Source organism: Vulpes lagopus, chromosome 23 (assembly GCF_018345385.1).
Source record: "Vulpes lagopus strain Blue_001 chromosome 23, ASM1834538v1, whole genome shotgun sequence".
Classification (NCBI taxonomy): Eukaryota; Metazoa; Chordata; class Mammalia; order Carnivora; family Canidae; genus Vulpes; species Vulpes lagopus.
This window is the reverse complement of record NC_054846.1, coordinates 31,043,164-31,060,000: the sequence shown is the minus strand read 5'-3', so window position 1 is coordinate 31,060,000 and position 16,837 is coordinate 31,043,164. Positions and strand designations below refer to the sequence as shown.

The 16,837-nt window shown below is 33.5% G+C and overlaps 1 protein-coding gene and 1 pseudogene across 4 annotated transcripts in view; one reads left to right on the top strand and one right to left on the bottom strand.

Annotated features, from left to right (window-relative positions):
* The window catches only part of EEA1 (early endosome antigen 1), a 110,969-nt gene that overhangs the window by 46,021 nt on the left and 48,111 nt on the right, over nucleotides 1-16,837 (bottom strand). For all 4 annotated transcript variants that reach the window (XM_041738110.1, XM_041738111.1, XM_041738112.1 and 1 more), the window contains 3 exons: nucleotides 10,582-10,920; nucleotides 4,745-4,894; nucleotides 3,615-3,734 (listed from right to left, as the gene is read on the bottom strand). In XM_041738110.1, the coding sequence (XP_041594044.1) occupies nucleotides 3,615-3,734; nucleotides 4,745-4,894; nucleotides 10,582-10,920 (609 nt within the window). The remainder of the gene's footprint in view (nucleotides 1-3,614; nucleotides 3,735-4,744; nucleotides 4,895-10,581; nucleotides 10,921-16,837) is intronic.
* On the top strand, nucleotides 15,965-16,062 carry LOC121481747 (annotated as a pseudogene).

Here is a 16,837-nt window from a genome sequence, read left to right as displayed (position 1 = left end):
TATTACTTCAGTCACCTCTCCTTCAATATGCTCAATCATTCCCTCTCTACCAGTCCCTTTGTCCTAGACTATAAACATGTTCAAGTATCTTTTTTCTTTTTTCTTTTTTTTTTAAGATTTATTTTTATTTATTTATGAGAGAGAGAGAAAGAGAGAGAGAGAGAGAGGCAGAGATACAGGCAGAGGGAGAAGCAGGCTCCATGCCAGGAGCCTGACTCGGGACTCGATCCCGGGACTCAAGGATCGTGCCCTGGGCCAAAGGCAGGTGCGAAACCACTGAGCCACCCAGGGATCCCCCAAGTATCTTTTTTTCAAAAACACTTCCCAGACCAAACTCCACTCATTTCTGCCCAGTTTTTATACAATTCTATTTAAATTTCAAAAGAAATTCAAAATCACTTTTCCAACTCCCCCATCTCTCATTTACTCATCAAAAAGCAGCTTGTTAAATTATGTTTAACAAGGTCAATGACTTATATAAGAATATATACTTACAACATACAATTACAGTTTAATATAATGGAGATTTTTCACTTATCATACTTGGCAATCCCCACTACACATCCACATTTGAAGCTGCTGATTACTCCCAACTTTTGACTCTCCTCACTCTTCTGGCTTCCACTCTGGCAATCCCCACTACACATCCACATTTGAAGCTGCTGATTACTCCCAACCTTTGACTCTCCTCACTCTTCTGGCTTCCACTCTGCAGGTTCTCCTTAATTACTTTGATCATTCTCCTTCTTTGGGCTGTTCTTCCCCCATTCATCCATGCCATTAGGTGCTAGTATTTCCCAGAAGTTCTGTGTTACCAGTTATCTGTTCTCCTCATTACACTCCCTCCCCAGATGATCACATCTATTCTAATAATTCCATTTACTCTGTATATACTGATGTTTCTCACAGCTAATACATGCATACATACATATATACACACACACACATATATATGTATGTATATATTAGCTCACAGCTAATATATACATACATATATATACAGCTAATACATACATACATATATATAAAATACAAACATATATATATGCATATATATTAGCTCACAGCTATATATACATATATAGCATGGTTCTCTCCTCCAAGCTTTAAATAAATATATCCTATAGGTTCCTCAACCATGTCCAAACCTGAACTTATCACGGTGAAGTTTTAGCCAATGAAATGGGCATTTGTCTCACACCCACTCACACAGTAGATGACACTTCCATTTACCATGTACCCAGTGTTATCTATCTGGAAGTCATTCTCTCTCTCATTCCCTACTAATAATTCCCTAATTATTAAGTCCTACTTATTTTCTGCTCAAGTATTACTCATATTTGCCCTATGACATCTTTTAACAACTGCTTGAAATAAGGACATTATTATTTTCCATCTAAACTACTGCATATATTTGTCTTTTGGCTGAACTCCTGCTTCAGATATTCCCTCTGAAATCTACTTTTCACACAACCACAGCAATGACCTATTTAAAAATCAAATCTGGCTACAGCAGTTCTATCTTGAGACCTTCAATACCTTTCTATCTTCAAAGATAAATGTCGCCCAAGACCTTCTATAAAACTTACTCATGTCTAATGCTCTGGCCTCCACTCTAACTAATCTCTAAGTTATATTTTAAGCTTCAGCAAAACCTAAAAGTTTAGTTCATGTCAGCTTTAGTATCCTTGTCCTTTTAATTTCTATTTGGAACATACTCCTTACTATCATCATCTTCACGACCCAGAAACATCTGCGCATCCTTTGCAACTCAAATTGTCACTTTTTTTTTCAAATTGTCACTTTTAAGAGGTTTCCAATGACTGCTCTTTTCCAGACTCTATCTCAGATAACTGCCCTCTGTGCTACCATAATAATCTTCTATACATATATTCATCTAGAACAACACTGATTACATCTCTTTAATTAATTTTAGGACTTTTTATGTTTCCATAATGAAACACTTTGCCTGGCCTCTTTGCCATCCTTTTCTTATTCTTCCCCAGAGAATGAGAATTTAACTAACTGAAAGTTTAGAATAAGGAACTAAAGCATGTTTAACTCAGCCCCTTGCTCTCCCCTCAGTCTAAGAGACAACCTGCCTAAAGTTATTGAAAGCTTGTCATTTCCAGCATGGTCTGTGACCAGATGAATAAATTTAATTCTGGGGTATACTATAAAAAAGCACACTTGGGGGTGCCTGGGTGGCTCAGTGGTTGAGTGTCTGCCTTCAGCTCAGGTCGTGATCCCAGGGTCCTGGGACTGAGTCCCCAGACCCTCTGGGGAGCCTGCTTCTCCCTCTACCTATGTCTCATTACTCATACCCCTTCTCATCACTCATACTACTCTACTCACTGGCTTCCTGATATTCCTTAAACATGTTCCTGCCTCACAACCTTTTAATGTACTGGTGCTCTTTCTGATATCCACATGTCTCACACTCCCCTTTTCTTCAGGCCTTTCATCTTCTCTGCCAATCTTATCTAACACTGAAGCACCCCTTCCCAGCCTCCCAGATTCTTTCTACTCCCTGTCCCTTTTGCATCTCCATAGCACTTGTCACCATCTAACACTACATATTTTGCCTACTTACCTTGGCTTTTCTTTTGTCTCCCTCACTAAACTCCATGAGAGCAGATAGCTTTGTCTATTTCATTTGCTGCCATATCCACAAAATCATTTCCTTAGCCAAGAGTAGACATGAATACACATTTGTGACCCAATAAATGAAATAACAAGTAAATGAGTACAATATTTTTATCTCTATCCATCTGACTCCCATCCCACTCTCCAAACTCAGAAGGTAAAGATAGGCAAGTTACTTACAGCCTCCTTTAAATTCCAACATTGTTTCTGTGTGCACATCATTAGACTGCCATTTTCTAGAAGGCAGGCACTGTGTCTTACTCATCTCTTTATTTTCAGTGCTTACCAGTGCCTGACATATATAGCTAAGTAATATTCAATGAATTAATGAAAGACTGAAGGGATAAATGAACATCAAAGTCAAATTCATTTCAAACACTTGGGTACCCTCTTCCCCTCACTGTAACAAAACAAAACTTTTACTTCTTTCAATCTTCTAAGGTACACTATAGAATCTATATAAATTTAACCCAATCTCTTATATTTTCTATACCTACAATTCCAAAGTTCATATGATAGCTCTGAAGCAGGGAAAGATGGGACAAATAAATATCAAGTTCTACTGTAGAAAACACAAAATGTTCTTTTTTACTGGGCTAACTAAATCAGGAAATTTTATTTGCATTTTTTAAGTTTTTCAAATATGGTATTTTTAAACTAATAAGTAATAATTTATTTTGTATACATAATTTAAATATATTTTATTTAAATAAACTTAATAGGTAATTTAGTAAAGAAATTTAATAAAATTTAAATATTTTATATGAATATGTCTACTTATAATAAGTCTAATTATAATTTTGAAATAGAAAATTTCAAAATAGCAATTGAAAGAAACAGAGTTTCGAATTATTCAGATACTGAAAACTATCAAAACCATTCACAATCAAGTTTTTTGCATTATACAGTTTTACCACAAAAAAAGAATAATGATTTGGTTAATTTCTGTTTAAAAGGCTAATATTTACCTGAGCTTCTCGAAGTTTTGCTGTAGTGCTTTGCTGAAGAGCTTGTTGTTCTTGATGCTGTTGCTTCATTTTATCTAATTGATGCTGCAATTCTGTAGAATTTGTTACTTTTTCCTTCAACTTAAAAAAAATGTGGACTGTCAGTTGACAACTTAAAGGCATAATGCTATCATTCATAAAGATCTGGCATTACTTTAATTCTCAAAATTCTCAAGTCTGAAGAAAAAAAACCTAAATTCTGACAATATATAAAATCAACTTTAAAAGCAATATCTATTACTTATAGAATCTTAATCTCATGATTATGAAACCATTCTCTGGGAACAGACTCTAACCCTAAGAACAGAATTCTTTTCCCAGGTTGGCATTTAGTTTATTAATGCTTTTTGTATACTAATATGATCAAGGAATTGTTTACATACAGATTTTTTGTAATAATAATCTAAACCATAGTATCAATATTTGTTTTATTTTTTTCCACAACATTATCATTGCTTACTAGAAAATAATGGGGTCATCTACCACAGCTAAGATTCTGAATCTATAATAAAATCTGCTGATGAAGTTACAGATTTTAATTCTCATTGTTTGTTCAATCCTAGTAAAAGAAATAATTTAATAATGATAACTTTTACTTTAACCAATAGTTACCATTTTTGGCAACACCTTTAATTAGGAGAGCATTCAATTTTATGCTTAAATTGTAAAAGTTAAAATTCTTAAATGTAAACTCAGAATTTATATGCACCCAATATGTGTCATTAAAGATCCTCACTGTGTTCCTGTTAAGCTGTTTTATTGGGAAGTTGTTCTTACTGGTTAGGAAGACTCCTCCCTTTCATCAGCCTCATAAAGGTTGATCCCCAGAATCTATCTTGCCTAAAGCTAAAAAGTAGTCTTCTTATAACACATTTTAGTTGAGAACTTTAGAGAATACAGTCACAACAAAATGACTTAATACAGTTAATAATAAGTAGGATGTTTGTAGTGGGGAAAAATAAATGCCACAATTTAAAGTTAAAAAAAAATGTCCAATTAAAGCTCTTGAAAAAAACTGAACCATAATAATACTTAAGATGCCTCTAATCTATCAATAAACTACTATAAACTCATTTGATGTGTTGGCTTACCTGTTCTTCTAAACGAGAAAGTTTGAGCTGTAGATCAGCCACTTGTTGTTCTTTATCCATCAATTTTTCACTTGAAAGTTGTCTCTGTTCCTTTAGCCTACCATGAGCTTCACCTAGTTGACGTTCTGTCTCCAGAAGTTTGCTATGTAACTTTTAAAAAGAAATTCGTTTGTATAGTACATATATACTATACATCATCCCCACATCACTATCACCACCTACCTACTTTCTAAACAATGTTTTCTTTTCACCAATATAAGTATAAATCTTAATTTTCATACACTTTGGAGGAACCTAAGATTCAACTGAATTTTAATCACATAAATTATGATGGATCACATAAAACTGTGATTAAAGATCACAGCTTTAGGGTTTTTTGTTATCCTAAACAACAACAACAACAACAAAATTACAGTGGACCAAAGGCTCTTATTTGGACTTGGGTGTTAGAAGCATTTGAGGAACTTAAAATAATAAAATAAAATTTAAAAATCAAGATGTTCAGGGCACCTGGGTGGCTTAGCAGGTTAAGCTTCCAACTCTGGATCTCAGCCCAGGTCTTGATTTCAGGGTTATGAGTCCAGTTAAAAAATAATAAATAAATAAATAAATAAATAAATAAATAAATAAATAAATAACAAATAAATAAATCCAGACACTCGAGGCACACACTCACACCTGTTCCACAGTATTTTTTTTTTAATTTCATAGTGATTGTTTTTTCAAAGTTACGTACCACCACAATTAACTTCCTACATCTGAGTATCGAATAGAGCATATTGCAATCCCAAATCCTCGAACTGGCACATCATTTCCAAATAAAGGAGAAGAAAGACTATTTTTTAAAAAACTATTAGGTGGCCTTCATTCATTAACTTTAAAATTGCCACCCAATTAAAACTAAAGGAGAGATCTGTCCTAGAGCTAAGAACCATCACTTTCTCAAATTCTTTATTTTTCTCTAATAGTACCAGAAATCGTAGTCTGTTTCTCTTGGGGGAGAGGGAAGATCCATTTAAAAAAAGAAAAAAAGCTTGTATTAATTTCAGAAGAATTACTTCATGAATGCTGGGAATATAGAATGAAAATGAACTGTATATTTTTAAAAGTTGCAAAACATTTAGCAAGGCTTACACATTAAGAGTGTTCCTACATACCAGCCTTATAACACATGCAAAGACATGTGCCTCAGCAAAATTAAAAATTAATAACACCCTGTACAATTGCTTTCAATTAAAACTATTCACGTTAAATGTGAAAATATTAACATGTGTCATGTTTATATGTGCTACACATGCATATTTCTCCATAAAAACTCATATTTGGTCATGATCAAAGTTCTATCAGAAAAGTGAACACTCACTATTCTCTTATGCTGTGAAACAACCTGTGGCTATTAGAATATACTCTATCCTTAATAAAGAAAACTAAAGTTAATTTTTTTATTTTATTTTTTTTCTAAAGTTAATTTTTAAAATAAAACATGTTTTCTTCTAACTAAAACAAGTCTAAGAGAATGCATTTATTTTAATCTTGTCCTTAGCCAACACTCTGACATCTTTCTTCTTATGCCTCTTCTTAAAATGCAGTGGATTAGATCTATAAAGTAAGTTTCAAACCTTCTCACTACAACAATTAGGCACAATTCTAATATGCAAAAGCAAAGGAGGCCTCCAAGGTAAACTCATCTTACAAGCACCTAGACTGTGTGATCTCTTACAAACTGGCATCACCCACATCTAGCATCTTAAACTTGCTGGATAAGAATCACCACTGATGAAGAGATACAAACTTTGGTTATAAAATAAGTCACAGAGATGAAAAGTACAGCATAGCAAATACAATCAATAATATTGTAATAAAACAGTAGAGTGCCAGATGGTGATTACACTTACCATGGTGAGCATTCATTAACATACAGATTTTGCCAAATCACTATGTTGTACACACACCAAAAAATAATAAAAAAAGAATCTTCTGATATCATTGTTAATACATAGATAATCAGACTCCTTCCATGTAAGATTAGATTTAATACATTTAAGCTAAAGCCCAGAAATCCATGTTTTCATAACAACAATCAGATGATGTTCAGCTTCAGGACTTTAGAAATCCCTTGCCAAAAAGTAATACTTTAAAAAGGAGTAGTTTTCAAGCTCAACAGCACAGTACAGTTAATTACAGGGAAACGTTTGAATATGCCCGTGCCCAGGACTATACCAGAGATTATGATTTAATTGGACCAAGGGAGGCCTTGATATTGTTAATTTTTTAAATCTCCTCAGGTAATTCTGATGTGCAAACAGAACTAAGAACCAACCAAATTAAAGAGAACTATTGCTCTGAAGTGAAGATTTACTAAAGGGATGAGAAAAAGGGATATGTACTATAAAGTCTCAAAAAAGGCCATCAAAGGGTAGGAGCAGACCAAAAATCACTTAAACAATGATGCCTATACCATTGTAGAGTAAACATGTTAAAGAAAATGAGGTTAAATCAACAGTAAAAATAGTAAACACTGAAATTATTAATAGAATAGTCTACCCTATTTTGAGATACACATATATATGTATACACTCCATAATAAATTCAGTTTGTACACCTATATATATATAATTCTTTACTCATTATATTGCTAACAATATCTACTAAGTGCCAAACTCTATTCTAAATGCTAATATTAACTAAGGTGGGCTGGTGCTTAACAAAATCAATCAACACATGGGGTGCCTGGGTGGCTCAGTCAGTTAAGCCTCTACCCTTAGCTCAGGTCATGATTCCAGGGAGCCTGCTTCTCCCTCTCCTTTTGCCACTCTATGTTCGTTCTCCCCCTCTCTCAAAATAAATAAATAAAACATTTAAATCAATCAACCAACCAATCAATCCACAATGCTATTCAAGATGTAGGTTAGATAATTTTTAAAAATTAAAATGATGACAATCTGATTTTTAATTATGTAACATCATTATTTACACATCTGTGGCTATTGACACATTTGTGCTCATAGACACAAATATGAAGAATATAGGCTGCTTTGTCTTCAAGTCTTTTGTTGACAGTTGCCAGCTATCTACTTTGTCACTACTGAAATCGGTGCTAAGGACACAACAGAGAGCAAAATAAACCCAGTTCATGCCTATACTCTTTTAAGAATATTAAAAAAAAGGTTTAAAGTGAGATTTATTTCCATCCTTCTAATAAATATTTGCTGAAAGCCCTAAATACACAGGCTGACAGAGTATAAAATAAATTTCTCACATTAAGGAGTTCATAGTCCAAGGGGAATGGTAGACAACATGCAAGTAAACAAAAAACTAATTATACAATGTAAAGTGTTATAAAGAAGAATAAAAAAGCCTGCTGAAATAAAAAAGGGGTCCAAAATATATGGAAAACAAGCTATTTAAATAGAGCAGTCCTGGAAGTTTTTTTGATGAAACGACACCTGAGCCAGCCTTTTGAAGAACTGAAGTCAAGGGCACACTAAGAAAAAACATGGGCAAAGGACCTAAGGCAGGAAAGTGCTTGGAGCATTGGTGTGTTTGAGGAACTAAAAGGAGATCAACATAGCTTAACAGTGGTAGGAGATGAGTTTGAAGACACAGTGTGGGCGATGCTACACGCAGAACTCACAAGCCAAAGTAAGATATCTGGATTAATTTCAAAGTGTAATGCAAAGCCACTGTAAGCAGACAAAGTGATATCCTTCATGTTTGAAAAAGATATCTCTGCTTCTGCATGGAAAACAGATTAAGGAGGTCAAGAGAAGGAAAACTTTACGAAGGCCAATACAGTAGCTTAAATTAAGAGCAGGAGCAGTGTAGATGATGATAAGTGGAGAGATTTGAGACATATTTTGAAGGAAGAATGCTTAAAGAAAGAAGATAAATGGTATCACTTGAAGGTCTTCAGTATAACTTCTTTATTTATCACAGAATTGTGACTAAACCACTAATCACATGTTCAAGTCTTTATCTAAAAATATGTTTGAGTAGGTTCTCAAAAATTCCTCATGCTCCTCGTCCCACTGACAACCAAATAAAGCCCAAATTCCTCGGCCTGCTATTCAAGACCCCACATAATAAGGTTCCAAATGCTCTTTCCAATCACAATAGTCCACTATTAAACACACTCTACATTAAGAGATATTCTTTCCTAGTTCTTACAATACTTTCCTGACACTAGTTTACTCTCACTAATTCTTCCTCCTGGAAGATTCTCCTACCTCCAAACTTGTCAATATCTACGCAGTATTCATTATTTCATGTACCACCTCTGTTTTACACAAAGCTTTTCCTGATCAAATAACTGGATAAAATAATCACACAAATGAAGTACTGTGGTGGAAGAAAACAAATGAGGAACTCTTCCAAATTCCTATCCTATATGGAATCATTTTATTATAATCCTCACATTCTTTGATATAAGATAGCACTTGCCTTATCCTCAATGAGATTTCACAAAACCATTTAAGGTAAGTATGGTTTCCTTTTTTCAGTTCTACATCTCCCAACAAATAAAACATGATGTCTTTTGGAAACCATAAATGCCAAATTTTGTTTATGTGAAATGAACGTCATATATCTAAGTTATTCACTAAAACATCTGCTGATTAACAATCAATGTGAGTGGGGTACCCGGGTAGCTCAATTGGTTAAGTGTCTGACTCTTAATTTTCAGCTCAGGTCATGTTCTGAGGGTCATGAGATCTAACCTCACATCAGGCTCTGTGCTTCATGCACAGTAGGCTTGAGATTCTCCATCTCCCTCTCCTCCTTTGCCCCTTTCAGCTCATACTGTGTGCTCTAATAAATAAATAAATCATTAAAAAAAAAAAAAAAAGGCAATGTGCCAAGTAGTGAAAATAAAAAATGAGTAAGACATGGTCTTTGTACCCAAAGAGTTCAGAATCTAGTAAGGAAAGACACATAAGTTATGATAAAATACTATACTGTAGCAAGTGAAACAATCAAAATATATACATGCTTAAGCCAACGTTAGGGGGTCAAAGTAGGGAGAAATGGCAATGTTCAGAAAAGGACTTCTAGAAAAGTGACAAGTGAAGCAAGTGATGTGTTCGGCAAGGAGAAGAGGAATAAGAAAACTATCTCAGGCCAAGAGACAGAAGGACTGATGCCATAAAAACAAGGATCACTACCATTTAAGTGAAAATAGTTGAATGTTATCAAAAAAGTGGCTGAAGCCTTCAATGTCCCCTAAATTTCCATTTTTCAATCAATTTTTAATGTTACCTATAAGAAATAATAAGAATACAGAATTTACGTTTGATATTATTATAAAAATAGTTAAGATTAACATGGTGTTTGTTTTAAAATATCTAATTTTTGTACTATTAGTTTAACCATAATTATATTTTGAAAATTTAGTAACAAGAAAAGAAAAAAAGATAAGAATTTCTACAGTAAAGAATGATCAACAATTTGAATTAATTACAATTAACTAATATATGCTGAGTACCTACCATGTGCCAGGTACCATCCTAAGTAATTTATAGGTTATTAACTCATAAACAGTTCACAGGAATACTATATAATGAGTGCTAATATTTTTTTCTCATTAAGGAAAACTGAAATTAAAGGAAATGAAATCTGACTCAAAACTGTCAGTTGTGAAAATTAAGAGTCAATTTTTCTTAATTACAATATTTTTGCAATTTAAAATTGTATTAACACGATTAATTAATTGTATTTTTAATTTAAAAGTTAATTTTCTTAAATGACAGTATTTTTTATGAACTATATTATGGTCAAATAACTATCAAGCACACTAAGAAACCATAGGAGGAATTACAATAAATAAAAGCAACATCTCTTACTTGATTAACTTCACTTTGGAGTTGTAACCCATGCTGGTCTTTTTCTTCTCTTTGCTGTTGTAGCTGTTTAAATTCAGCCTTAAGATGCTGGTACTTAGTCTCCACTTCTGATAATTCTTCTTTGAGCTTTTGTGTAGCTTCTCCCTTTTCACCTAGTTCTGCTTGTATTCTCTGCAGGGAGGTTTCAGATGCAGATAATCTTGACTGAAGTTGTTGACAATCTAGATCTTTTTGATGAAGGCTTGCTTGTATATTCTTTCTACTCACACATTCTTCATTATGTTTCTCCTCTAACTGAGTGAACTCCAATTCTTTCTTCAGCAACTTTTCAGACAAGTTCTGAAATATCAATGTAAAAATTTCCTTTGCTAATATTTGCAATTATTCTAATTATCCAATCTTTATAGCAGTACCATCAAAATTAGTCAAAATTGCAATATAAAAACAGTGAACATATTCTAGCCAAAAAGGATTAAATTATTACATGCTAACTTATTTTATTTTTGGTCTTCTTGGCTAAACTCTACTAATATAATTTAAGAATTACCAACAAAATTTTGACATAAAGTCAAACACTAAAATCTGCTGGATTTCTTAGGGTATGCAACATATTTTTATTCTACCATTTGAGTTAAATATTAAAACTACCTTCCACCATCAAAAATTATTTTGAATAACAATATCTAATGACAATTCTGATTTGGGGTGTTGTAATTTCATAGTTGATAAGAGCTTTAGCATATCAATATTATTCACTGTTCTGGTATGCAGATGCTACTGATTATTTTTGCTCTTCTTGCTAAAGACTTTTTTTTAAGAGTCATAAGTTTAACTTAAATATCTTTCTAGTTATGTAAAAAATAGTGATCTAAAAACAATTTACCCATCTAATATTTTGTCGTGTTACTAATATTTTTAAGTACAAAATATAAAAATGACACCTCCTCAAAGATTTGGATTGACCAGTCTAATCAAATGTCAAAATCTGGTTTAAGTGGAGGTGTTACAACTAATACTGAATGTTTTAAGTCAATACACTTACACATAAAACATAGATCAGAATTTTGACTCAATTCTGTAAGAAAGATAACTAAATAGGAAGTCACTATAAGCATCTGACAAGTCAATCTGTGTTAAGCGCCCAGACTGTTGGTTTTGGCTCAGGTTACAATCTCAAGGTTGTGGGATCAAGCCCCATAACATACTCCAAGCTGGGTATGGATACTACTTAAGATTCTCAAAAAAAAAAAAAGATTCTCTCCCTTTCCTTCTGCCCCTCCCCTCCTATCTCTCTCTCTCTCAAAAAAATAAATAAAATAAAATAATAATGATAATGATTAAAAATAAATGATTGTTTAAAAATAAATAAATAAATAAATGATTGTTAACTCTAATTCATTACACAATTGTCATTGGGTAAACAAAATTTGTTCCTTCTAAATGTTCAGTTTTCTTGATTTCCTCATCAATTATTCATTCAACAGATTATCTCAGAGACAATTTCCCTGTATTACTCCATTTTTCACTTTGTTACTTGCCCAGGTAATGGGAATGAATGCAAAAGGATGGCATTTCTTTAATGTTTGCTGGTTTACAAAGGAGTTTCAGAGATCTCATCTCATTTGTTCTTCAAAAGAGCTTGGTGACAAAGAACAAATTGAACTACTATAAATTCCCGACATCTCATATTCTTTTATGCTCTTAGGTGTTCCCATGCCTTTTGCATATCTAGCTTTCAAAATGAATTGCCATTAACCCTTCTGCCATGTGAAATGTTCCTTAGGATCCCTGAAGATTAAGCTAAAAAGTTATGTCTTCTATAAAAGTCTTTCTTGACTTACTAGGCAGTAAGTTAGGAAAACTTCCACCTTCATCTTGACCCAAAGCTGTACCACACTTACCAAATAAAAACAAAAACAACAAACATTGAGGTGCTTACGAAAAGCCAGATACTAGTCTAAGCCCTTAAAAGTCTATTAATTTATTTAAGACACATATCGCTCCTGAGATACAAGTGGATAAAATATCATCTCTTAGCAGAAGAGGAAACAAACTTGGAGAGGGTGTCACAGTCAGTGGCAAAGTTGGGATTTAAACATGCCTTTGACCACTGTCCTACAATATTCCTCATTATGCCACTTTGTAATACAGTAGTAACACACAGCAATAGAACTACTAGCCATATCTGGCTCTTGCTTCAGACTATCAGCAACTTAATAATAGGACTGCTAGAAAGGGAAAAGTAATAGAAGATGGAAAAGGGGTGAGAGGTGAAACCCAAAAAATTACTCAGTCTCTTACAATGACCTATATTAGTAGCTTTAAGTAAGCATATGATTTTTCCAGAATTTATAGAAAAATAATTAAACTGAGCTGCAGAATTGTGTCAGAGTATGATTTTTATTAGAAACTAAGAAGGAAGTTTCTTCAATATTCCCCTTTTGTTTTTAAGGTTTCAAAAGCAGTTAATTACAAAACACTTATCCAATGCTGAAGATCTTGACAGTAGCATAAAAGCAATTATTTTTTCCATTTGCTGTATGTTAAAATATTATCTATCCACCTTGATGCTGCTGAGCCACACACAAAAACAGCCCAAGGCATTTTATGAAACGGCCTTCATAAGACTATGTGCAAAGACTTCCAAATTCAAAATGTAGATATCACCACTGTCAACAATTATGGTTTGCCAAGGACACAGGGTAGGGAGGGGTGAAAGAGGCAAATAGTAAGGATAATAAGAAAAGGATGCATGTCTGTGCTTACTTTAACTGGTGAGCAAATCCTAAACAGGAAAACATTTTGGAAAAAAAAAGTGAGGTCTTATAACTTATATAAGGATTATTAAAATTATTAGAAGATTCTATTATTCCCTAGTCAATAATATTCCAATTTTATCAGACTAAATCATCTTGGTTTATATATTATTAATGAAATATATAATAAGCCATAATACTTCCTTTAATAATGTGTGTGTGTATACATATATACAATTTGTGTTTCATTATCTGACTACACATTTGAGGCTATCAATGTCAAATAATGCCCTTTATTAACAGTTTAATGTTTTAAAATTGCATGACAAATGACACTGATCATAAGCATTCACATCATGTACACATCCTGGTCAGTTTCCAAAAAGTAGAACATCAACTCTGATCTGAAAGGAATTAAAAATCAAACTGAGGGACAAAAATAAAACTAAATTTTATGTAGATGTCTTCTACATATAGCTTGGCAGGAGAAAAAGGGAGGTGGAAGGGTAAACAGGTTTTAATAAGCCAGACAAAAAGATCAAGTCAGCATCAAGAATTGACAAAGAAATGAACAATGGTAAACAGATATATTTTGGAAAATTATTTGAGATCACCTATTAAATTTGAACATGTGTGTAGCCTACAATTCAGCAAATTTACTTGGAAGTACATAACAAAGAAATTTTTAACGCAGATGCATGAGATTTGTATGTGAATGTTCATAGCTGCAATATTTATAAGAGCAAGGAAAAATAAAATCTATGTTAAAAAGTAGAGAAGTATGCATAGATCACTTCTACTGCATACCAAAGAATATAACTGTCACACAGAAGAGCATTAATGGTATCAAATTATAAGGTGAGCTAGTTTTTTTTTTTCATGAAATACCATTTTCACTGGAAAGAGTAACAGACAAACCATTATTATTCAGACTTGGGTAAGAAAAGAACCTGTCACTTAAGAGAACAGAACTGATACTATAATAAATAATAAATATAGTATAATAATACAATTCAGCTTTCACATGAAGCTTAGACTTTTGGAAAACTGGTATCCATCACCATGAGCTTGACACTTCCTCGTACTTAAAGTCTATTCTGAGATTGATGGTGATATTGACAAATGATACTGTTTTTATATGGTACAATGGAATCTGTCAATATTTGGAAGATCTGCACAACCAATATTTTCCACCTGACTAATGCATGATGTTATAAAATCATGCACAAGAAAGATCCACTTAAAATGTAAGAAAAACTACTAAATTTAATGTTACAAGTATAAAAATAGCATTGGTATGGTTTCAGACTCTCCGTTGTAACTAACTTTTGAGAAACTATGCCTTATCTAGTTTTGGTATAGTATCAGATAAAAATAGCTATATATCTGAAAAGGTTATTAAGATATTCCTCTTTCCAATTACATATCTATATGAGACTGAATTTTCTTCATACCTTTCAACCATATCACAACAGATGAAATGTAAAAGCAGATATGATAATCCATCTGTTCTAATACTAAGCCAGACATTAAAGAGGTTTGCAAAATATAAAACATTACCACTATTTTTTGTTTTTGAAAATATGGTCATTAATATTTAATAAGGTTCTTAAATACATATATATTTTTTAAATATATGTTTTAATCTTTAATATACTAAGTACCCATAGATATAACCCAAAAAATAAAACCTCTTTGGGGTCCATAACAATTTTGAGAATATGTAGCATTCCTGAGATCAAAAGTCTGAGAACTACTGGCCAATGGCACAAGCAACAAATTACCCTAAAACTTTGCAGGTAAAAATTATATCTATTATCTCACACAGTTTCTGAGGGTCAGGAATTCAGAAGAGCTTAGCTAGTGGTTCTACCTCAGGGTTTCTCATGACATTGTGGTTAAGTTGTGGGCCAGAGCTATAGTCTAACAACTTGACGAGAATTGGCAGATCTGCTTCCAAGTTCGTTTACCTGACTGTTGGAAGGAGGCTCGCAGTCAATTTGTTTTTTTCTCCCTCTACCATGTTTTTTTTGGGTGTTTCCCTTGTTATATTTCACCAAAATATTAGGTTCAAGCAAAGTCAACAAATTCACTCAACAAAGTGTTTAATGACTCCTTACTTCCTCACCACCAAAAGAGTAAAAACATAAAGAAAAATACTAACCAATACCTGCCCTGCCCCCAAACTAAATGTTATCTGCTGCTCATCTATAAAGAAACAAGGTGGGAAATATTAACATTACAAAATACAAAATAAAGAACAAAGTTGAAGGTCTCACATTCCCTGATTTCAAAACTTATTAAAAGCTACAATAGTCCAAACAGTATGGTACTGGCAAAAAGACAGACATATAGGGGCACCTGGGTGACTCAGTGGTTGAGCATCTGCCTTTGGCTCAGGTCATGATCCCAGGGTCCTGGGATGGAGCCTCTTATGGGGCTCCCTGCGGGAAGTCTGCTTCTCCCTCTGCCTATGTCTCTGCCTCTCTCTCTCATGAATAAATAAAATCTTAAAAAAAAAAAAAAAAAGACATATAGTATAAGGTATAAGGTATACTATCTGGTATAAGGATAGAGAGCCCATAAACACTCACTCACATACATGGTCAAATGATTTTTAAAAATGGGTGCTCACTTTGGCAGCACATATCCTAAAATTGGAATGATACAGAGAATATTAGCATGGTCCCTGCACAAGGATTTTTAACAATGGTACCAAAACCATAGGAAAGGACAAGTCTCTCAACAAATGGTCCATATGCAAAAGAATGAGAGTAAATCCTTACCTTACTCTATTTAAAAAAAAAAAAAAAAAAGTCAAAATGAATCAAAGACCTAAACTTAAGACCTGAAACTATAAAAACAATTAGAAGAAAACAGGGAAAAAGCCTCATGGCACTGGATCTGACAATTATTTCTTAAATATGACACTAAAAGCAAAAACAGAGAAACTGGATTATATCAAGTCAAAAACTCGGCGCATCGAAAGTGTGATTGTAATTTATAATAAGGAATATACATTTGGTTTTTCATTCTCATTTCTGGAAGAGCTCCAAAAACCCTTGGAAGTGATAAGAGCAAAGAAAATGTCTTTTGTTATTCATAGCAAACCCCTTTCAACCCCAAAGAGTTTATGTTAATGAAGTGATTTTTTAAAAAGCCCTTAACTAAGGATGAGGGCTGATCACCATGGCAATCAACCAGGATTAAAGGGTTAGAACTTTCAACCGGACCCCCACCAATGACCCCCACCACCAACTCCCAACTATCACCAAGACCTCGGGAGGAAAGAGGAGCTGGAGGTCAAATTAATCACCAATGGCAAATAATTTAATCAATCATGCCTATATAAGGAGGTCTCCTTAAAAACCCAAAGGGACAGGGTTTGGAGAGATTCTAGGTTGGTGAACACAGAGAAAGCACCCAGAGAGAGCATGGAAGCTCCATGCCCCTTCTCACACAACTTACCTAAGGATCTCTTCCATCTGGCTGCTCTTGAA